At 32.8% G+C, this 25,999-nt stretch overlaps 1 protein-coding gene across 2 annotated transcripts in view; it reads right to left on the bottom strand.

The window, feature by feature from the left end:
• The window catches only part of PDGFC (platelet derived growth factor C), a 215,833-nt gene that overhangs the window by 87,220 nt on the left and 102,614 nt on the right, over window positions 1-25,999 (bottom strand). For both annotated transcript variants that reach the window (XM_003899300.4, XM_009207763.4), the window contains exon 2: window positions 9,366-9,561. In XM_003899300.4, the coding sequence (XP_003899349.1) occupies window positions 9,366-9,561 (196 nt within the window). The remainder of the gene's footprint in view (window positions 1-9,365; window positions 9,562-25,999) is intronic.

The following is a 25,999-nucleotide window of genomic DNA, read 5'->3' as shown; positions in this document are numbered from 1 at the left end:
TAGAAGACAATCAATGTTTGTTGAATTATAAGAGTAAATAAATGAGCAAATAATAAGGTCACATTTATTTTATTATAAACAGAAGGAAGATCAAAAAATGTCTAAACTTTTTTCATTTTAAAGAAAAACTAATTTTGATCATCTGACATTCTAAATATTTTAAAAATCTGTTTATTTCATTTAGCAGATGTAGCATTCCTATAACTCATTAAACTTTTTCCTGATTGGACCAGTTATAGTATTTGTTCTAAAAGAAACTCAGGTGTTTTGGTGAAGATGAAGGACTATTTTAAATTGGACCCACTGATTAATCTATCCTTTTTCAAATGCTGTCTCTCGTCATCTTTCATTTCGTAAAATCTTACATACAATATGTGTATTATTTACTTCAGAAGAGGAACAAACAGAAAAAAAAAAAATAAGATTTCTACTAACAAAATGTCCCTCTGGGCTGGGTGCAGTGGCTCACATGTGTAACCTGAGCACTTCAAGAGGCTGAGGCAGCAGGATCATCTGAGGCCAAGAGCAAAATCAGTCTGCACCATATAGCAAGACTCTGTTTCTACAAAAATAAAAATAAAAATAGCCAGGTATGGTGTGTATACCTGTACTCAAGTTAATCAAGAGGCTTAGGTAGGAGGATCACCTGAGCCCAGGACTTGAAGCTGCAGTGAGTCAAGATCACACTACTGTACTTCAGCCTGGCCAAGAGAGCAAGACCGTGCCTCTACAAAAAGTGTTGTCCCAGGGATACCATGTCACTGACATCAGAATCCTTGAAGGAGACATAATCAATAAATAATAACCCTATGACTGTAAAGCAGAGGACTAGAAGCCCACTGATAACTCATCCATGACGTTTCTATATTTAGCCATCTATTTTCTCTCTCTCTCTCTCTCTCTCTCTCTCCTCTCTCTGTCTTTCTCCCTCCTCAGATAGCCTCTATCTCTCAGGTCTTCCACCAGAGACCAGAAACCTTCATAAAACACTCACACAGACAACACTGAAATGAAAGTCATATTTCAGTATTTTTTACACAAAGACAGTCCTAGCAATATATGTATATGCATATGTAATTTTCATTTTTCCCCTTTCTGCCTGCCCAACCTGAATGCCCTGCACCACATTGTTTGCATATCCTGGTCAGGCTGTAAAACTAATAAAACCTAATTTGTATCCAACTTACTTAGTATATTGTAATAATAGAAATTTTCAATAGCATAAACACTTTGTTCATCCTACGTTTTTCTTTATAAAAGATTATTAAAGAAGGGCAACAGGGATATGAAGACATAAGTCAAACATCTTACTTGAGTATATCCTCTTTTAAAAACACAGCTACAAATACTGATCCAGATTTTTTAGACTTGCCTATGTTTAGCAATCAAGAAAATATTAAAAACATGGCCGTTTAAATTCTTACAATGCATTTAAGGGAGACACATTTGTATTTTATTTCCATAGCACTGCCATGGAAAATAGCTGATATTACCATCTTATCAAAGGGAAGTTTAAATATGAACTTAAGGGTACCAGGCACTGTGAAGGAAAACTATTTTGCTTGACAACAGTCTACATGTTAGTTGCATCATAGACAGTTATGCAGAAAAACTCCTCTTGGTTCATTGCAACTAAAATTGTAGGATTAATGATAGAAAGAAAATTGTGGTTTTTAATGCAATACTGAACTGTCAGGAAAGTTAGATAATTCCTTGGGGATTATGAGAAATTAAAATTTCAGTAAGGTAAATATGTCCTGGAACATGGTGGTTATCTACTGAAAGCTGGTATGCAAGGAGCAGAGTTTAATGGGCCACAGGAGGCACAGAAGCCAGGGATGGATATGCTTTCTCTAACATTTGTCTCTGTAAAATGGACCACTCAGTGAGAGAGTATAGGGACATATCAGTAATCAGTCTGACGACTGACTTCTCAATAGCCATAAGACAATGGAATGGTATCTTCAAGACACTGAGAGAAAGTAAACACACGACCTAAAACTATATATTCAATCTAACTAACTTCTAAGAATGAAAATTTTAACTAAATGATAAATGTGTATTTACTACCAATAGGCTTTCACTTAATAAATATTTAAAGACTGTATTTAAGGAAGAAGTAAAATAATCCTACAAGAGAAAACATTCTGAAAATCAAGAAGAAACGAAGAGCACCAAATGTAGACATACCTGTAAAGATAAACAAAGGTGATTACACAAAATAATAAAAAACAATGTCTAATTTGTGGAGTAAAAAATATGAAACATTTATCTCAATAACCATCACATACAAATCAGGAGTGGTAGTAACTGCGGTGAGAACCAAAACCAGCTTGGACAATAAGGACCAAAACCACCTACCCTACCCAATTCACTGTTTACAGTAACACGATTTATCTATTTTACTGTCTTCAGTAGAGTCCAGGAGATTCTTACTAAGGAAAATAACTTTACTGTTCATTATAGGAATTTCCTAAAAGAACTGTTAACTTGTTCAACTGAAGCATCAACAGTTTACTACCTAATACTACTGAACTCCTGTCCTCAAAATCCTTGCCTTGGTATTTCTGCCTCTTCCAAACTATTATATCCTGATTCTTGCTCAGTCCTAATCAAGTCCCCAAACTGAAAAATTCATCTTAGACCAAACTCCAAATTAACAAAATCTGGTGTGGCTTTTCTTCCTCCAATTCACTATTAAATCTGTCAAGGTAAAATTTTCCATCACTACAGAAAGCAAATAAACTCAGCTCTGTTTTCTCAACATAGTGTCATGGTGTCTTAGAAACTAGCATTTAGTTAGTTAAATCGTTCTCAGTTATGTATTTGGGATAGGGCAAACGTTAATTGGCTTTAGATATTTTTAAGTTCAGTGAACTTCTAAAGTAGTCATTAAAAACAGAAATTGATGTACAGTCTAAATTAGTAGAAAAGAAAAATGGAATAAGAAGACAAGCTAAATGAATGCAAGAAAGGAAACCGAAGCAACAGGAAAATGAGTACAAAACATGAAACAGAATAGAATCCAAAATATCCACACAAACAATCAATGTACTAGATTAAATTCCACAGTGAAAATACAATGATTTCTTTGGAATTTTTTAAAGTTACTCATGTTCCTTTCTAGAGAGACAACTGTAACATACACAGACACACATACTAACATCACTGTACACATACAAACAAGGACATAAGAAAGTTGAAAGTGAAAGAACGGAAAGAAAGCCAGACAAAATCAAAATTACTTGATGTTGCTACATTAACATTACGCATAATATACTTTGAGGCTAAAACAAAAGATTAGTAACAATAAAGAATATTACAGTTCTGAAATTGTTTGCATCAACTAACATAATTTTAAATGACATAAAGCTTTCAACAGACCAACAAGGTGAAATTTGCAAATATATGTATCCTCTATTAAAATAATTTAATGCAACTGTCTCAGAAATTGATATATCACAAAGAAAATATCAGACAAGATACAGATGCTGTGCACAACTGCAAAAGTTGATGTAATACGAACATAAATACACTATTGCAAGAACATGCATTCTTTGAATAAAGAATATTTGAAAAAACTAAATATCTGAAGCATATGAAGCAATTATTAAATTTCGAACAACCTCATTCTTTATTCAAAACACAATTAACTTACAAATCTATAACTGCATTTTAAAAACTCATATACATATGAAAATTTAAAAATTGCTTCTATGTAATCTATGCTTTAAAAGAAGAAAACAATAGATATTGTAAAAATCTTAAACTGGACAAAAAATAAAATACCACAATATCAAAATTGGCAGGGCGCATGTAAAATAGAGTATCTATAAAGAAATTATTAAGTTTATATGAACAATTTAAAAATAAAACAATTAAAATAACATTCAACTTCAGAAGTTAGAAAGTACTTCATAACAGAAGAGAACAAAGGATATAATGAATGTAACAAAATAAATTTAAAGAAAATATATATATAGAGAGAGAAGCTAGCCATGTGGAGAAAGAGATGTGCTTTGTGGAAAATTATTCATAATTTCTGCTTTGAATAATTCCCTCCTGGCTATTTAATTCCAATTCTATCGGAGCTCAGCACCTTTCATTGCCTTTGAACTATTTTACAACTCAGTAAGGTATAAATGATTTATATCAAATAAAAATAATTATTGTCTATAGACATATAAATAATGTCCAGTGAAAGTTTAATTGACTTCTCTCCCTCACTGTGGAAGAGGCCATTTTTGCCTCCATTTGCACATTTATTTCTATATTCCCAATCTATAACTGTGTCTGTTCTTTGAATTGTTATTAAACTGGTTATAACATCTGACTGACCCCTTTATTAATAAGTTAAATAAAACATTTAATACGTGTTTACTTAACATCTGCAGAGAAGTCATAATTTTACCTTTTAAAAACATTACTCTTTAACAGTCATAACAGAGCCGAAATTTGTTTCTTTGAAAGAACAATGAATAAACCAAAACATAGGCAAAACTGAGAAAAGAGAAAAGCAAAGCAAAATGAAGAGTGAGCACAAAACAATATGAGCAATAAAACAAAAGACATAAAGATGCAGCAGAAATTAAAACCTATTAAGGAGACATTGTGAAAACACTAATGACAATAAAACTGAAAACTTCAAAAAAATGCCTAGAAAACATAAAATGAATAATTGTCTTTGAGAGTGGACTCATAAATGGATGCTTAAAAAAATTGGGTGATAGACTGTCACAGAACAAGATTTGCATGTTTTTATCCCCCCAAATCACATTGATTACAGTGTAGAAAAACATAGCACATTCACAACAGAGAAATCTGGTGGATCATCACCAAACTCATGTCATGGATAATGCAAGAAAGTGACATTATAAGCAATCAGAAATACTTATCACAAAAGCATTCTGGACAATATATTTAAGCAGGACCTAATTATGAAGAAATATTAAGATAAATTAATATTGAGAGACAGTCTATAGAATGGTTAGGAATTGTTCAAAATATCACTGTCATGAAAGGTAAGAAAAGACAAGGAGACTCTTCACACTAAAGAAGACGAAAGAGTTACAATAACCAAATGCAATATAAAATTTATAATTTTTTATTAGGTCAAAAAGATGAAAAAATGATTTAAACACATTTGGGGATGACGGGAAACACTGGGTAAGAGTTTCATATTAATGTTCAATTTATTTCACATGATAGTGGTACTGATGTTCCATGGGAAATATCCTTGTTCTTAAACAACACACAGTGGGTACACAGTGTCATAATGTTGGCAGCTTACTTTTAAATCCAAAAGAAAAGAATAATAAAGATATTTTGCCAACGGGGAAAATGCTACTTAGCAAAATAAAAATGAAGGAAAGTACTTCAAATGATAAAGTAAATTGAAGGAAAACAAAACAAAAACAAAACATAAACCTTCATCGACCATCATACTCAATATTGACATGTTAACAGCAAATCCTTTAGTCCCAATGGCTGCAGGTGGAACAATTTCAGCAAGAAAGTTAATAATGATAGATTTTGGCTGTAACACAAAGAATAAAATAAATACTATTAATTTTTACTAATATAAATGACAGAACGAAGAAATGAAAAAAGGAAGGACAGACAAACTTCTTTGCTGAAGAATTCCAAGTAATATATGCATATACCCTTTAGAAGGTGGAGCGTAATCAGTATCTCCTTGAGTATGGGCTAGAGTTAGCTACATATTTACAAATAATAAAATATTAAAGGAAAATATATTACCTTACCAGAGCAGAAACCCAGCAGACACCACCATACATAAGTGATCAAAGCTAACATCACCACTAATAAGTAAGACTGGTTGTATGTACCTCCTGATATGATAAGAGCGTATCACCTATTTGGAATTCTTTCCCAAAACTTATAATCTCAGTTTAAGCATGACAAAACGTGTGAACAATATAAACTGGGGGGATTTTCTACAAAATACCTGACCAGTACTATTCAAAACTGTCTAGCCACGAGACACAAGGAAAGAGAAACAGTCACAGATTCTAGGTGACTAATGAGACATTACAACTAAATGTAATGAGTTTAATCTGAAAAAGATCCTGAAACAGAAAAAGGTGATAAACTGGGAAGAGTGCTGACATCCAAATAAGACCTGTAGTTTAGTTAATAATACTGTATGAATGTTGATTCTTAGTCATGCAAATATGCCAAAGTATGTAGGATGCTAACACTGGAGGAACCTGAGTTAAAAGTATACAAAACTCTCTGTACTATCTTTACAACATCTTGTAAATCTGAAGTTATTCCAAATCTTAAAGTTTAAGTTAAAACAAAGAATAAAACCAGGAAGAAGACAAAGGTATATACTAATTCAATCAACAACCTAATAAGAGATAGAAAAGGAACAGTAAAAGACTCAGAAGAAAAAAAAATATTTCTTCTCACAAACAATATCATCTTTTGCATAATAAAATATAATTTCTACAACTGTCAAAATAAATGAAAAAGCTTAGTAAGTTTTCTAGACATAAGATCAATACTAAAAAATCAATTGCATTTCTAAACACCAGCAATATACAGTTGAAAATGTAGTGTCAAAGAAAGATTTTAGCAATAGCCTATAAGGAATCTAGAACTAACTCTAAATAATGGATTATTCATAATAACATCATTATGAATAAAATTTTAAAAGCATATAAACATTAAAGAAGACTCCAATAAATGGAGCAATGTAAATAAAGTTCTCAAGGACAGAGTCATTATTACTGTGATGTCAGTTCTCTGCAAAATGATCTATACATTCAATGTTCTTACAATAAAAATGACAACAGTAGTTTTCAATGAACTTTACAACCTATTTCTCAAGGTTGAAAAGGTTGAAACCAGTAGCTTTCAATGAACTCTACAACCTATTTTTATACTAAAAAGCAAAACAGCCAGAATGCTCCAAAATGGGAATAAAATAAGGTGAGATTTGCTTACCACAAAGCTTCTAGAATGCTACAGCAGTTAAGACGGTGTCATTCAATTAAGAAAAACAAAACTGAGTAACAGAAGAAACAGAGCAGACTACATATAGAAACCCAATCTGCAAGCTAGCTGGCTTTGCACTTCATCGGGGAAAAGAATGACTGTTCAATAAATGACGCTGGCATACTACTGGATACCCTCCTGAAAAACCTCATACCACAAACATAAATAAATTCCAGATAAATAATGAAAAATTAAAGGTAAAATTTAAACAGACAAACAGATCAATAGAAAGGAGCAAAAGACACGAGCGGGCATGATAAAAAGGTAATATGAATGGCCAATAATAAATATAAAAATTTCTCAACCTTATTAGTAATCAGAAAAACAAAATAAAACCAATGGGAAGGTACAATTTCACACTTACCCATATTACAATGTTTTTAAAAGACAGATCAGAAGTTGGTGAAAATGCTGTGCAACAAAAATTTGTGTATATTGTTGGGAAATGTATAAACTGATCACTTTGAAAAAACAATTCAACTCTACCTAGTAAAGCTGAAAATATAAATGTCTTAAAACACTGAAACCATTCTCAGAAAGTCTCAAAGTTTTCTTCCTCTTTTGCATAAGGAGAACTGGAAACAAGTCAAATGTTCATCACAGCAGAAGACACAAAAAAGGTTATTTCTATGATGAAATATTATACATCAAAGACAACAAATGATCTAATAAGCTATCTGCCTCAATATGAACTAATTTTAAAAGCATAATTTTTTTTAGTTTTGCTTGTTCTGAAACATACGTTAAATCATAAAAGAAAGCACACAGTATTACTCCATTGATACCTATTTCAGAATAGCCAAGGAATTAACTATTTTTGTAAGATCACATATAGAGAAATATGTACTTCTTATATAATTATAGAGAAAATCAAGAGAATGAGTAACAAAATTTAGGACAATGATTATATTTGCAGTGACAAGAAGGTGTAATCAGGGAAGAATATGGGTAGTGGGTGTCACATGGCTCTCTTGCTGTTGACCTGTGGGAACTGGAACTCTAGCAAAAAGCACAAGAAAGTGCTAATAATACTCCAGTGACTGCTACTTTTGTAATGAAGTCCTTTGTCTCTGACCCAGAAGTCTCCTATCTTCCATTAGCATCCACAAAAGGGATAGGATTACTTACTACTTTGCAAGTAAGGCAAAATCTTATACCCTTTGTAATTTTTGACAAGATTATGTTTACATAAAAAAAAGACAAGAGGTGCAGTACAGCATGATGAAAACCTGACTAAATAGGTGTTAGGAAAAATGAGGTTAGCATTTGTTTAGGTACAAAATCTGAAAGAGATCTAGGGCATCTGCTTTATTCCTCTGGTCGTCTTCTAAAGATAATCAGGGTAGCTTGTAGTTCTCAAAGTCTAAAATTATAGATGTAAGGAAAAAAACATGAAATATACAGTCACAGAAAGAACAAACGTGAAGAATATGTAACCATGTAAATGCTAAAGATAAAAACTGTGATGACAGCAAGTACAAAGTTTATTTCATTTGTACTGAAATATTTATTTCTAATATACCATGAGATGAAAATTCTCTTTTAACTTGTATATCAAAGAGAAAATAAAAAATCCAGTGAAGAAGTTCAAGTAAAATATTTTCATGTTATACAAATGTCATTGAAGTGAAAAATCTTCAGTAAGACCACCCAACCTTGACAAGTGTATTCATATGGGATTTACAGAGTAATATTTGTATGACATACAGTAGGTGGTCTTTTGCGTGGGTGAAATACTCCAGCTGACTTTGGTTCATGAATGCTTCTAGGATAATTATGATGAATTCCTACCTGGCAAGGCATAACGTTAGCCTAAATACCTAATGCTGCTTTCTGAACTGTATGTCTTCTTTGTGATGTAATATTCAAACTTCTTAGACCTGTGCATGTGTATGTATCCAGGTAACACATACCCGTGGACAGAGCTTTTTCTTTTAGTTGGTTATCATTTATTTTATTGATTTGACTATGAGGAAGGTCAAATATAAGATTTTCAGCACTAACCGCAACTTAGGTTTTCTAGTACAACTATATTCCTTTATACAGCTTTGTATTCTCTATTCCTTATTTTAAATGGCTTTATTCCATATATGCTTTTTTACCATAAATTATATTAAATCATTTTAGAAGAGGTAGAAAATAATGACTATGTACGCACAATGTGTCTTCTGATTTTAAATTAAGACTTCAAATAAAACATAGCTTCAATGAGGCTGGAAATTTCTTAGATCATCAGAAAAATAAAACAAAAGATGTCACTTAAAATCAGATCATCAAAATTAAGCAATTTGAAAGACTTTAACAGTTGTTACATTGTTGGAATTTCAAGTATGATAACTTACTTGCATATGTCATCTTCTGGGTCTTCAAGCCCAAATCTTTCATCAAACGTAAGTTGTATCCATACATTTTCCTCTACTGCTACTAATCTCCATACCAAGACTGTATTTCTTGGATAAGTATGAGGAAACCTTGGGCTGTGAATACTTCCATTAGTAGACACAGTAATAATTCTCTCATGCTGAGGATCTTGTACTCCTAAAGCAAAAACATAGACACAGGCATACATTTAGAGTACAGATTTCTAAAATTATAGGTATCAAAACAAATGTTTATTATTTACACTTTACCTCAGACAAGTGCTGAGTGTGTTTTATATGATATACTCCAAATACCAATCTTCCCAGAACTGATCCAGAAAAAAGATTATTTTATCATTATTGAATAAAAACCTGTTTCATATTTATACTTGAAAGAACATAGCAAATTACTCTTTCAAGGAATTTAATTACTGAAATGTCAACTATAAACTCTTCTGGAGTCGTAAAATCACAATAAAGCTGAGTTAAGAATCAAATTTCTGAGAAGTTATCAAATACGAGACATTTTAGGATAAAAATAAACTAGATATAATTCTATTTTTAAAAACACAAATAATGATTTTAATTCCCTAACTTAAACATAAGAGCTGCAGAGCTACAGTCAACTAATTATTCAAAGATTTGCATTAATTTTATATACGGAAAAATAAGAAGGGTATTAAGATAGTTGAGGAAAATGAAATATGAGGATAAAAGAGGCAGAAGTGGATTAATAGAAAACACTGTTTTCAGCTTTTCTCACTGATCTTTGAAATGTCAATTAGCATACCATACCACACACCATTTATAGCTTCTAACCTCTTTTTATTACCATTGCTTTAGAAACTGAGCTGGCAAAAGGTTCTTAATAACAACTCATTATTTGGACCCATAACTTCTGGGGGAAAAAAAAAATGGCATGTAATACAAGTTCAGAGCTTCACATAAACTGGAATTACTAAATAACCTCAAATCTTAAATGACTCTGAAAAGTAAAGCAAGATCAAAATAATGATCTCAACCTCTTGTTATAAGGGATCTATCAGCAGTACATGAAAATATTAAAATACAAAAAATGTTGCAGGACTTCTCAATGCATGAATACACAAATATGAATTTTAAATCTCCAAGGGCAGAGTATAGTACAAAACAGCTTCCAAGTTTACTAGGCAAGGTATCTTTTCACATTTATGAAATGCTAAAACAGACTGTTAATAATATCTCTCTTCCTTTTTATTAGAATATTGGGGAGAGAACTGAGGGAAAGGGCAAGCTGGCACTGCTGAGAAAAGAAGTATTCCTATACTCAACCAGTTGAGATTTAATAATGAGATGAAACCCACAATTGATAAGTTATAAAATAAGCAGTCATTAAACCACTACAAAAAAATGTAAGAACTAGGCTAGTTATAGGCTCCAGGCCATAAAAATCCATTTAAGGATGCTAACTTCCAATGAGAAAGAAAAAACTTTTAAATATCCCATATTGAATTTCTAATATTATTTTATTTTTAAAGAAGTAAAAGCCTTAGACTGGACCTTGAACACATGAAGTGATGTGCATGGTAGGATATCTGACAATTTTTTAGTGCAACTTTTATATACTCATAATATCACAACAGTCTTTAGCAATGCCTCATTGGTTTTCATAATTTGGAGATATGCTGCACAACACTGAACACTGTATTTGCAGTAAGATCATGGAGAGATTACCATTACTTTATAAGCACCATTATTCATTAATTTGCCCCTCAACATCCACTCTCTTATATATACTTAATTACTCTCCAAAATAAGATATCATTGTATTCACTGCCTTTGGATATGTGCCATCAAGCTGTGTAACAGAGTTTACTAAGCCCTATGAAATCATGACATTTTAGATTAAACCCTACATTTTTCTGCCTTTTCCTCTTCTCCATTTATTTCACTTCCAAAAACCTAAGTCCCATTCCACCAACCTATTCTCCCTCTACTCAATATCTTAAAAGTCTGTGTCTTCTTTTATCTTCACACCAGTGATCTCACTTCATGATAGGCAGAATTCTAAAATGATCTCCCCCTGTCCCTCATCCTTTCATAATCCTCTCCTTGAGTGTGTGAAATCTAATGGGATATTACTCCCATGATTAGGTCAGATGACTTTGAGTTATCATATCTGGGTGGGTCTAACTTTATCGAGTTAGAGCCCACAAGTTAAACTGGGTCCTTCCTAAACCCAAAGAAATTTCAAACTGTGAGAGATACTTCAACAAGAGGGTGATCTTTTATTGCTGGCTTTGAAAATGCAGAAAGCCATGTGCCAGTGGATGTGAGAAGCCTCTAGAAGCTGAGAACAGTCTAAGGAAGACAACCAGCAAGGAAATGAACACCTCAGTTCTAAAAGATTGAGGACGCTGGTCAGCTTGGAAGCAGACTGTTCTCCACAGCCTCCAGAAAGGAGTCTAGTCTGGTGGACACCTTTATCTGAACTTTCTAAGACTCTGAACAAGAATCCAGTCACACGGTGCCTGGAATTGTAACTGACAGAACTGAAGTTGATAAAGGATACTTTAAACTGCTAAATGTGCAGAAATTTCTTACATAATATTAGAAAACTAATACACCTTCTATCGCACACAAAGCTGTTTGAATTATGGGTATTTCTTTTTGCTCACAATTGTCAGCACTAATTACAGTAACTGCAGCTACTTTTCATTTAGTATTTATGTTAATCAAAATACGTTAACATTATTTCACATTAATAAGATACAATTTAAGAACACTGCTCTAGGAAACTTCCTGAAAGACACAATGTCAAGGGTCGTGTATTAGTTAGACTATGATTAAGGTTAAAGAACAACCTCTTTAATCCTAAACTACCCCAAATAATTGTAATGTTTTATTTATGAGATATAATTAAATAACTGAATGCCTACATTCTTCTCAGTGCTTAAATTTTTCCTCAGCAGTAAGCACCCTATACAGAACATGTTTCCTCTTAATAGATGCTAATATTTGATACTGATATTGGCTGTAATAATATATATATAAAATAATCAACACCTTTTCTATGCATATTATTTAGCACCAGTGTATCTCCTAAGAATATAGAAGGAATTATAAAGTGAGAGGAATTCTCCACATAGACAAATTTTATTAAGAAAACAGGCCGGGCGCGGTGGCTCACGCCTGTAATCCCAGCACTTTGGGAGGCCGAGACGGGCGGATCACGAGGTCAGGAGATCGAGACCATCCTGGCTAACACGGTGAAACCCTGTCTCTACTAAAAATATAAAAATTAGCCGGGCGTGGTGGCAGGCGCCTGTAGTCCCAGCTACATGGGAGGCTGAGGCAGGAGAATGGCGTAAACCCGGGAGGCGGAGCTTGCAGCGAGCCGAGATCGCGCCACTGCACTCCAGCCTGGGAGACAGAGGGAGGCTCCCTCTCAAAAAAAAAAAAAAAAAGAAAGAAAGAAAGAAAAAGAAAAAGAAAATAATGCTCGGCCCAGGCACTGTGGCTCCTGTCTGTAATCCCAGCATTTTGGGAGATAGAGGCAGGTGGATCCCTTAAGCTTAGGAGTTTGAGACCAGCCTGGACAACATGGTGAAACCTTGTCACTAGAAAAAAAATACAAAAATTAGCTGGACATGGCGGCATGTGCTTTCAGTCCCAGCTACTTGGGAAGCTGAAGTGGAAGGATCACTTAAGCCTAGGAGGTTGAGGCTGCAGTGAGCTGCAAAGGCACCACTGCACTACAGCCTTGATGACAGAGCAAGACCTTGCCTCAAAAATTAAAAACAACAACAACAACAAAAACATTAAAAAGAAAGTAATGATCATAAACTCTTGAAACTTAAATTCATTAACTATTTTCAAATATTTCTTTTAAAAATGAGTTTATCCCTATTGTCCGAAGTTTCTTCCAATAATGTACATATTTCAGAGGTACTTACAGTAATTTATATCAATAGTCCTTGTCATCTTGGCAACTAGTATTTTTGATGAATTATTTTTTTCCAATCAGATTTATTAAAATCTAGCATCTACCTTATTTTGCTTCAAAACAAATGCCTTTTATCCAAGGCACTCATTACAAATATAGCAGTGTTTGGCATATAATCGAGAAAACTACATGGCTATTAAAAGATCTGAATTCTATTTTTATATCTTCAGTCATAAAGCGCATGGCTAAAATATATATACTTAAGTTTGTGTTTACATCTTTTTTTCCCTTTATAATTCACTATTCAATTAGACTATAATTAAACATAATTTAAAGACTGAAAATCTGGGCCTTATTTGTGGTTAAAAATATATATATATATTTTCTTTTAAGTTAAATTGCTGCTCCCAAAAAAATCACCTTGAAATGCAAGGAGGTTGGCCACCAAACACTTATGATTTGCAGATGACTGTCAAAGTTCTATGTAAATCTCGCTTAAGCAACTAGGCCTATAATCAGAAGAAGAAAGAAAAAGAAGCAACAAACATTAAGTTTACCAAATTAAGACTCTGTGTTTATATTCTGTTGTTTTAACAGTCATTTTTTGAACATATAACTTTACTAGTATTTTAGGGATGAGAAAAGTACCCACTTGAGAATATTTTATTGAACATTTGCTTTTCCTATATCCAACAGACAGTATACTCAAATTACCAAAAAACCCCACAAATGTTTATAGTCAAATCACTAAAATATTTATCACATGATCCTTGCATACTTGTATACTTTAACAAGAATCAATCTTGTACATCTTAATGAGCTTGACACGAAAAATGAAAATACGTATAAATGCTACATTTTAAAAATTATAATTATAGACAAATTCAGATTACCATACACAACCCCTCTTAAGGTAGAAGTACTGAAAACTAAAATGAATAAAAAATTCAAAAAAGGAAAAGAGAGAATAATAACATAAATACTGTAAGCTTGTTGACTATATATGTAAATATACAATTCAGTCATATAGAATCACTATGTATCTGTAAGTAGCCAGTTCAGCACTTAAAATCAATGCAATTCTATAGTGTTTACCATACATTACATACTCTTGATTTCTTTAAAGAAATATCTATTATGGGTGAACGAAGGTGGTAGTGAGAGAATCATAAAATGCAATTCAAATTATAATCCTTCAAAATGCTACATTATTAATAAAGATAACACGAATGAGGAAGTTTCTGGATAATATACAACTCCTAAAAAATCATCTATGTCTTTATGCTAATGTTTTACATTGATTTTAGCAGAAAAGAAATGTCAGATTAAAATTAGGTAAAAAGAATTAGGTCTCTAATCTTGGTTTAGTTTGGCAGTTGTAGATTCTGCTCCTCTGTTTCACGTAGGCAAGACTGTATCAACGTGTCACCAGTAAACAGATCTGCCTCACGGATGTCCTGTGACATTTTGGATGTATTTGCTTGTGAATATGTGTGATTTTCAAACTATGTAAAAATGCATTTCTCTTAGAGTGATATGCATGTATTTCCCATTCTTACTCTATAAACTGATAATACACGCATTCACCCATTTAATTTGTGCTTTGCTATGCTGTTTTTTTTCACCTGTGATAACTTTTCTATATCCTAATGTTGCTGGTTTGTGGATATAGCTAATTCTGCATCTGCTTTCAATCTCCTTAATTCTCAACTAACAAAATTCACTTTTAACAACTGTTAGTTCAAATCATTGACATACATATATATATATATAGTTTCACTGATTCCATGAGCTGGTGTGTTTTTGCCTAGGAAATCCAGAGTAATTTCATCCTAATCTTATTTGACTTTGTAGAGAGCAGGTATACTTGAGGTCCACAAAGCAAACAAATCTCTCTCCATCAATTTCAAACTATATAGATTTATTTCATTTGCAAGCTTAATATTTTAAATTCTACTAATATAAAAGTATGATGATGGGCTAGAGGGAAAACCGACTTTAGTTTCTGCTTTATCATCATTTCCTGTATCTTTAAGACAATAGCAAAATAGAACAACCAACAAAGCTAGTGTTGGTTACCTCCAACTATTTACCAATTACACAAATAAATATTCCTTAAGGAAAAGTAAAAAAAGTGATTGCTATATTCAGTAAATCATGGAACTACTCCCATTATTTAGAATATGTCCAGCTGAGGCTCTTGAGCTTATCCCAGAAGACAGTTAATCATTTTATTCCTGAAGGAAAGAAATAACCAAAAATTATATATTGAGAACCTATTATGTTTCAAGTACTTCCACAGGTGCTTAAAAACGAAGCTCTGTCCTCTTCATGCGATAACCTCTAGGGTTGTAATTTGATTTCATTCCTACACCAGCTATACTAGTAAACGAGCCAGTTTCAGATGTTACCTCTTTTGGAAGGCAACAGTTGATCCCTGGTGTACATTCCCTTTTGGAGTGAATATTTTAATCATAATGTATGGATTCACTTTTCTACCACACTACAATTCCTAGAAGGTCAGCTGTATTTATTGAAGCCCATAACCTGTTCCTGGCACATGGCACCACCTAATACCTATTGATACTCTAGAGAAACTTGACATTATACAAATGTGGCAGAAAACAATTTTACGTATTACTTCAACCATTCATCCTTCACTCCTGAACTTCCAGACACTGTATATGATAAAGATAATATGATTTACAATTTATAGACCGTAATAAAGTCCCTTAGTCTACATTTGATATGTTACTCAAAGTTCATCCGTAATAACCTACAAACATATTTCAGCAGAAAGTGGTAGGACTGAGAGTACGCATTATTGAGATTTGCCATTTTCTTCATATACCTACTTATTTTGAAAATATAACACATTTTATAATGTACCACACCTTGCAAATGCCACAGTTATAGTCATTATTTTATCTAAACTGTAAAATATGATCCATTTGATAATAAAATCTGTTATTTTAGGCAAGCCACTTGATATCTGAGGGTTTTTTTTTGATAAACTGGAGATAATCACAGGTTGATTTAAAGTTCAAATGAAATGATATTTGTATAAAATAATTACAAATCAGTATATAAGTAAATGGAAAAACACTAGCCATCATATTCTGTTTAATTCAAATGGAATGAGAGAGAAAATTTACCCAAAATACTAGATTTCCTGATGTCATCAGAAAGAAGACATATGTAAGATATAACACATCATTGGTCATCTGTATAAGCCTTCTGATTTTACAAACATCAAATTGATTAAGCAAGAAGCAGTGGTTTTTAGACAGTGATTTCAAATTTCTGATTTCCTTCTACAACTTAATTAAAGGAGGAGGAAAAGGAGCAACTTTGTAGAAATTCTATCATTTCTTTGACTTGATGCTGTCTTCAAAAAACACTTTGAGGTTCTCATGAATCTACTAAGAAGTACAGGAACTCAACCATTAGCCTGTTGTCTATGAACTCTGGTAAGAAATGGGGGCCTGTGTTCAGGAAGTACACAGCAAAGCTTCCATATGCAATGAAGGAATGTTAATATAGCCAGCATTTTCTCACCATCCCTCAACACCACTATGAAGTAGCCACTGAATAAAGGTTGAACTGACCCTAGCCAGAAGTATTCCTGGAAAATCAATATAAGCCCATTTCCCTCACTGTGTGACTCACTCAGATAGGCCAATCAGAGTAAATGCAATGGCTTTTTTCCAAAAGTGGGGGACAAGACAATTTCGGGTATAGAAGTGAAATTTCGAACTCCTGCAGCCATTTAGTCATCATAATGGAGTCTAGCCTAATGAACAAGTTGATGCACAAAAGTGGGCAGATATGCGGTAGTATTGAAAAATGGAGCTAGATCCCATCTCAAATCACACAATAAAATCACTGCAACTCTAGGTTTCTCAGTGTTGTGAATAAATAAACAACTTTTATTATTAAGCCAGTAAGAGTTAGAACTTTCTATACTTACAGCCAAAATAATTATATAGTGAATATATGTTTCGGTTTACCTGGAATAGACTTATTTAAGTCTGTTATGCTGCTGCGATTATTATCACGAGTGCCACTATTTCTGCCCTTGAAAATATCCCAGTTTGCATCATAAAAGGCTCAGCAGAGAGGATCTATAAAATTTTTCTGGCATTGAAGCATGTGGCATAGAAATGTTAATGATTTGACAACATGGTATTTTTGCCTTAAGGTAATGGTAAAAATAATCTTATTTTTCTTCTATACAATGGGATATGACATTTAAAAATGAAGGCTCAATTATGGAAGAAAAATAAGCAATAATCTTCTTACTTATTATGAAACAGGATAAACGGCCAAGTATATAAACACAGAATCTCCTCAAAGCCTTTATTACATACCAATTAGTAATGAATATAATTGCATACACACATAATTACACACCCCACTTAGTGAAACATGTTTAGGCAATACTATAATTTTTTTATTCTGTTAAATTGTACATTAAAGAGGCCAAAACCAGAATGTGGGAGAAAAAAATTAGGAGTAATTCATATTACAAAGGAAGCATTCACCTTAAAGGTTCACTATCGATTTTTTAAATATGTAATCAACTCTCTTATTGAATTAAAATTATTATTCAATATAGAAAGTTCACATAAAATATTAGGCACCCTAAAATATCTGAAGCAGAATAATACATTTACATCTAATAATACTGTTGTGGCAAAAACTGGCTAATGTGGTTAACTACAAATTCACATTATATATCCTTTAAACAAACAACTTTGAGGAAAATATTTTCAATAAAGAATTTCACATGTTTTGGAGACTAAGCATCTGTTAATTTCCTACCTGTGTTGGACATATAATTTACAATATTCAGAGCAGAATTTACAAGCAATTTAAAATATGGAAAGTAGCTACCTATTACTTTGTGAGCATACAACACCTAGATAAAGTACTGACATACTGACAGGAGGATGTTTAAAATTTACCAATGAAAGTAACAACAAAAAGATAACCAAAACAAATTTACTATTTCACAGAAAAAATGCAAATAAGCCCATCAGTTTATGCTTTCAATGAATATTTAAAAGATACTTCAAATTCTCTTAAGCTCTGAATTGAGCAAAACAAATGAATTTTTAAAAATAACAAAATAGAAACATATTCATTTTAGTCTTACTATATTCAGATTAATATATTAATGCTGAAAATGAGAATTTACTGCTTCTGGTTACATTTAGCATTTTAGCTTCAAAAGTGAATGTATATAATGTATATCTGATGAACTTATGATTTTCTTAGGAATGCTAATTGAGGGCAAGAAAAATACTAAATTAGGTCACTTCTATACAAATCATCTCCTTCTATCTTATGTGATTAAATAATGTCAACAAGTGATAAAGTGTTTACAATTCCATACATGATATTTGAAGTTTAGAAGTTACATTTGTAGCAAGACGTTTGGTTTCAGCAGCAATTCCACATAACTCTATCAGGTATAAATAAAGGGCAATTATCCTGGGACATGATACTTAGACCCTCATAGGCTAAGTTTAAACAAAATATGCTCATGAATGCCCTATCCATTCAGCCCTGCTAGAAATATTCCTCCCTACCCCACACTCCCGACCTGGAACAATTTTTGTCAAGTTGGGAACAATTTTTGTCAATCTTAAAGTGATGTAAAAATACAAAAAATATAAACATTAGGTTTCTAAAGAAATTAAAACCATAAAGTAATAAGAAAGCTTGGATAGTTTGTGGGAAGAAGGGTTGCTTAAATTTTATTTCTCAAAGCAAAGACATTTTTAATACCAATGAGAATACCCAATTGTGCTGTTACTCCACTGCAGTGCACATTATTTTTATCATCTAGCTGATCTATAAAAAAAAAAAAGAGTGAAAAGCTTAAACATGAAGATTTTAAGTATCCTTTATTCTAGAATTGGCTTGACTATAACAACTAGCAGTATTCTTCAGCAGCAGCTAGCTTTATGACAACAGTTTTAAAATTGATCTGAAGATCAAGGGACAGGGGGGCTAAAAGAGGAGTTGAAACAGAATGGAATAGATTCGAGAAGACATATGCTTTAATTCAAAATAGAGACTGAACTGACTTTATGAGGTTCATCAGAAGTTCTGTTAGCAAAGTGAAATTTTTCTCTAACACCCCATTATCACTAGGTCCTTCAACATTATTGAAAAATACCTACTTCCTTGACTTCTGATCTCAGGGCCAACTTTGAAGAGTTATCTGTCACAATGGATATTGTCAGATGCCACAAGAAGATTTGAGTGTCCTCCTTTATGGCATTTGCACTGTTTATGTGAGTGTAATCCCCTACCCAGCAAATGGAGCGGCTGCATTCACGACCTTTGAGCAAATGAACTGACATGTTGGAAAACCATTTCCTTGACAATTCTTTTCCATGAAATCTAATTCTGTAGCTGAAAACTCTCCACTATGTTCCTTATAAATTCATCCATCCCTCTAAAAGAAATGGACCACTATCTAAAGAAAGAAAGCAAAGATATGGACAAACACCTGACATGGGGTGCAGAGGAGAAAACTAATTGGAAAAAAAATGCACAAATCATACTTATTTAATTGCAGCAATAGTAATAGTACTAATTATCTTGAAAAATGTCTTCTACTTCTTTTCTCAAGTGTAGATACGGCTTTTTAAAGATACGCATAATGCATAATGTAAGACTTAAAATATGAAACTATTTAAAATACATGATTTAAATGTAAAGATCCATTACTGCACAACCACATAAACCATCAAAGCATTTCTTTTATAGCAGTTATCATACTGCAACGTTTGATCATAGTGAAAAGTAAACCAAGGCAATTTCAAGATTTTTGAGGGAGAAGCAAAATACTAATTTTAAAAAGAACTGATATAATTATTACTGGTCAATTAAGAAGATACTTATTTAGTTCTTTCTGCCCAATTGAAATAATCATAAACAGACAATGAAAAAAATATAAGAAACAACAGAATAATAAATTCAACTTTGAGACACATACCTCTACTCTTTCCAAATCATGGTAATAAAAATAATTTGCCAGGAAAAATTATCTCTAACATGTCAGAGAATATACAGAAGTGGGAATGTAGACATTTTTGCAGTTTAAAGATTATTAGAATATACAGTAACAGGGCATTGGAATGACTACATGGAAACTTATTATGTGCAAAGACAGAAAGTACTCCCATTATGAAAGGAAGGCATTCACGTCCACACTTGCTGATGGTGAAGAATCAGATAAGAGCATTATACTTCTTAAACAAATTCTCTTGCTCTAATATGGTTCAGTGTATCAACCTTAATTACATGAGAGTACAACAGAGTTTCTGATAAGCAAAGTTTAAAAATTCAGAGTAAATAAAAATATACGTTTCGCTTACCTTTTAAATGTTCTTTCTCCTCTTTTCTATGCCAGTCCAGATGCTTGGATATAGTTCCTCCCTGCCAGTAGATGGAGATAGTAAAATTGAGTCTTTTGGTGACCTCAAATCCTAATCTAGGTGGTTCAGAATCTTCAATTTCAGATTTTGGAAGTTAAAAAAAATTTGAATGATTGGAAAGACACATAAGCTTGTAAAAATGACTATCCGAGTCAGTCAAATGAACTTTTATTCATGGACATTTGTACTAATCTTTAAGGGAGTGGGTCTTGGCTGGCATAGAAAAAAATAAAAGAAAGAGCATTATTTGGTAGGATTTATTCCCTTGACTCTTCATTCTTCCCAGATCTTGCTCATTAACTCAACTAATAGCTATTGAGTATCTACTCAAAATTGCAGGTTACTGGCCAGATACTTTCATATACATTATCTTTTAATGCTTTTAATAACCCTGCAAAGTAGCAATTATTATCCCTTAACATCTTGTCCCAGAAACTACATATTTAAAAGTTCCATATGGTAAGGTGACTCTTGCTTGCCAAGGTTTTGCAGTCCTCCTGATGGTGAGTTAAAGACGTCTCAGATTTAGGCAGAATAAGTTTCTTCTTGCCATTGATAAACGGACCTTGCAGTTAGAAACTCATTGGCTACTGTAAAAATTGGTTTGGGTTTTTTTTTTTTTTTGAGACGGAGTCTCACTCTGTCGCCCAGGCTGGAGTGCAGTGGCCAGATCTCAGCTCACTGCAAGCTCCGCCTCCCAGGTTTACGCCATTCTCCTGCCTTAGCCTCCCGAGTAAGCGGGACTACAGGCCACCTCGCCTGGCTAGTTTTTTTGTATTTTTTAGTAGAGACGGGGTTTCACCGTGTTAGCCAGGATGGTCTCAATCTCCTGACCTTGTGATCCGCCTGTCTCAGCCTCCCAAAGTGCTAGGATTACAGGCTTGAGCCACTGCGCCCGGCCGGTTTTGTTTTCTTTTGTTTCAAATTAATACAAGTCCTCCAATAGCTTTCCAGGAAGAAATTTTAAAAGCAAAGGTGCAACCATTTTATAGAAATAAAATAAATCTTCTGAAATAAAACAGGATTCATGAATAGAGCCGCACAGAAGTGTTTGAGAATTGCACACTTAAGATCAAATTAATAGGGAAGAATATTAAAATTGTGATTGCTGATAATGACTTAGAGAAATAATAAATTATTTTCATTTTCAAAGCTAATAGAAAGGCATGAGGTACCTCTTGAAGATGATAAAGAGAATAAACTGAAGAACATTCAGAACTGAATGGAACATTGATGAAACTACAAAATAATTCTTCCATTTTCTCACTCGGTTTAGTAAACCCATTGAATTTTAATTCAATGAAATCTATCTCTTATCCTTATCACAGGAAAGTCAAAGTTTTAATATTGCTCGTTGTCATGGTCTGTGAGTTGATTTCCATACAATACACTTTGGGAAAATGGACATCACACAAGTAATCCATAAAACACTAATGCTAATTTCTTTAAGAGTGATATGATAAAAATAAAACTACTCTATTTTATAGAGTCACCTGAATCACTTTGCCCAAATGAATACAAACATATTTATATCTCTCTTTTTTTTATTTTTATTTTTTGGCTGCCCAGGCTGGAGTACAGTGGCACGATCTCTGCTCACTGCAACCTCTGCCGCCCGGGTTCAAGCGATTCTCCTGCCTCAGCCTCCAGAGTAGCTGGGATTACAGGCACCTGCCACCGTGGTGCAGGCTAATTTTTGTAGTTTAAGTAGAGACGGGGTTTCACCATCTTGGCCAGGCTGGTCTTGAACTCCTGACCTCATGATTCATCCACCTCAGCCTCCCAAGTACTTGGATTACAGGCGTAAGTCACTACGCCCAGTCTATATATCTCTTTATAGTTCTTACAATGATTTTCCGATTACAAAAAACCTTCTCATACATAAGTTTTTACCAGCTAAAACAACAAACAAAAACTAACTGTATCATGCACACTTAATTCTTATGAAAACAGAATTAGTTGTCACAATAAATAGGGGTCATCCTACAATATCTTGTTTAAACCAATACATTTTTGAGAATAAAAGAGAGTGATGTTATTAACTATGTCAGGCTAACAGACATAAACTGTGAATATTCTCAGAAAATTGGACACCATATTTTTACTAATGACAACATAAACCTTCAATACAAATCTTTTGAGTCTAAATACTATTTTCTTTCCACTACATTACACTATTCCAGGAAATTTTTCAACCTGGATGTTTGTGTGATTAATTCACAAGTGTATATTTTCCTATTGCCTCTTTATTCAACTCAGCCCACTGAGTGTAACTTTTTCTTTGTTTTCATAAACTTGGCAATAGCTGTTATATTTACAGTACTTTATCTCAAGATAGGTAAAACAACAAAAACAGTAACAATGCTAATAACTTTAATAACTAATATGATCATAATAATGGTTTTACTGCTTTTCAATGGGTTATTTTTGGGGTGTTTCTAATATTACCAATGAAGTAGGAGACAACTTTACCAATTATTACTGATTTGCTGGATTCTGGTTCCACTCCACTGCTTGAATCAGAAGGGTTAACATTAATTCTACTTCAAATTGTAAGTATACTTCCCGAATTTGATGCTCCTTAAAAAGTGGCAAATTCTATATTAATTTAAAGAAGATCACAGATCATTTCAAACATTTTTACTGATTAGGGTTAAAAATACGAAAAAATGAATCTGTATTAAAGCAAACATTTCAAATCCCTCACAATGAATTCAAGTCTCACATATATATTCATTTAATTATTTGATTACTTAGTTTTTAAAGTATCTGTGCAAAATTTAATTAACAAAATCACTTTTTTTTTGCCAAAGCTTCTGTTTGTTTCTTGTTTTGTTGTTGCTGTTGTTGTTTTGGTTTGGTTTGGTTTAGTTCATTTGTTTGTTTAACTATTATATCTCCTAAAGCATAGTACAGTGCCTCACGCATAATAGACACTTAATAAATATTTGCTGACTGGCTAAACTGCCTGAGAAAAAAGTTTATATTTCACCTGCAAACATATTTACAAATAAAATTTGGTAGACGAAAAGAATAACGTAAGGGTTGGTTTCTGAACTATCATTGCTTACTGAAGGCTACTGTGTTAAGAATTGACTAAGAGCCCCCATATTCTACAAAAAGACACCAGCAACTGATAACCATGTCATAAAATCTGTTTCTATGGAATAGAGTTATATTAAATTCATTCTTGGAATTAATTCACCATGATCTATGAGATCTCTGAAATACAACTAGCAACTTCAAAAAAGCATCATATACATGAAGAAATTATTTTTTCCCTCCTGAAGTCAAAAGTCAAATATTGTTTTAAAAATAAAATGCCATTTTCTTGGCTTGACTTGGGAAAAACGTGTATACTAATCAATAACAAATTTGAGATTTTCTCTTCACAATTCCCCTCCTCACCACAATTTCAGGATGAAAACTTGTTTTAGATGGCATTTTTCTGTGCTGGATATGGGGTTTGAAAGGTAATGTTTAGAACTGACGAGAAGTGTTGTGGTGTGGCAGTACAATATAGTAGCAACATTATGATAAAGAGCATGCCAGTAAGGATGACCTAGACAGAAGAATATAATGATGAAGAAAGTTTTGAGACAAAAACGAACCTTAACATGATTTGCTAAATAATGTCTATAATTCTCTGTTCCTTTATAATTGCTCCAATTATAAAACTAGCCTTCAAAATGCCTCAAGTATGTTAAACTTCTGAACTAGCTACTTAAAAACCAAAGGTATGTTTGATCCTTTTAAACCAATGGTTTGAGAAAGTTTTGAGAATCTGATGAAAGGTATGAATGGTCAAATCAGAAAATTATATATCTATACAATCTAAAATTATATACACTCTCAGCGTTCACACAATAGTATATAATTTCAAAATATTCACCAGGCCCTTAGAAGCCATCTATGAACCACTTTATCTATGAAATCAAAGTTAAGAACCCTTTTTCCAAAAATAACTTTTTCATTATGAAGCAAAACAACTGATAAATTTTTCACTTTAGGATTAAAAGATACATGTGTGCATACACAAACACACACACACACAGATACAAACACACACACCAAGTGGTCCAGCATGAATACAGGGACATCATTTCACATACTTCCAATGCAACTCTATAAAACTAGTTGATATACTGTCAGGAAAAATGTATCTCTAATGTGTAATTTAGAACAATCTAGGAATTCTTTATATTACATAATTTTAAAAAATATTAACTTTTCTGGAGAAATTTTAAAAACTTTTTATCAGAAAATGTATATAGAAAAGAATATACTAGATAACTCAATTGCACATCCTTAAAAGGATGAATTTACTCAAATAGTTTTTAAGGGCAAATGACAAAAGCTGTTAACGATTTGGGGGCATCTAGAATGAACCAGAAACTGTTAGCCACTCATGTGAATTATCTTAAAGCTATACTGTAAAATACACTACCATCACCACTCTACCAATTAGAAAACTTTTAACTAGATTAAGACATCATGAACAAAGAGAAAAAAAAGTAATAAAAATCGTGAACTGCACCAGAGAGGAAGGTCCAAACCGCAAGCATAGATTGATGACAAAGCTGCTTCCTTCTCCGGTAACTGTAAACAGTACCCTTGGGGTGAGTTGTAGCAGGAGTTCATATATTTTAAAATGAGCAGTGGTTCTCTTGAGCCATGTCGGTGGGTCAGGTAGCATAAAATAGATTTAATTTGATCCTAGTTTTTTTATTATTATTAAATTGATAGTGCTTCATTTAACAAAACACCATAAAAAGTTTTCCTCTACTCTTTTTCTTTTTAACAGCAGAAAAAAAAAAAAAAAAAAAAAAAGCCCATTTGGTCAGACTGCAACATAGTAGCAAACACAAGGATTGCATATGTTGCATTTTTTGGTTCCTAAGGAATTGCTGAAATGACATAATTAAAATCTTTCAACAGACATACTTTATTTTAATTAACATATCTCTCACCTCTACAGAGTTACCATGTGCAGTGTGTGTGTGTGTGTGTGTGTGTGTGTAATATCTATCCTCTTAGCCAATTTCATGCATACATTACATTATTGTAACTATTGTCCCCGTGTGGTACATTAGGTCTCATTTTATCCTGCAACTTTGTACCTTTTGACCAATACCATCAGACTTTCTATTCCATAAAGGATATTAAAGAAAGGTTAAAGAAACAACCAGTACTATCTATATTTAAGTATTATATAGGTAATCTAATTTTTTGCTTAA

This window comes from Papio anubis, chromosome 3 (assembly GCF_008728515.1).
Source record: "Papio anubis isolate 15944 chromosome 3, Panubis1.0, whole genome shotgun sequence".
In the NCBI taxonomy this organism is placed as follows: domain Eukaryota; kingdom Metazoa; phylum Chordata; class Mammalia; order Primates; family Cercopithecidae; genus Papio; species Papio anubis.
Note: the sequence above shows the minus strand (reverse complement) of the source record. Positions and strands in the feature narration are given on the sequence as shown.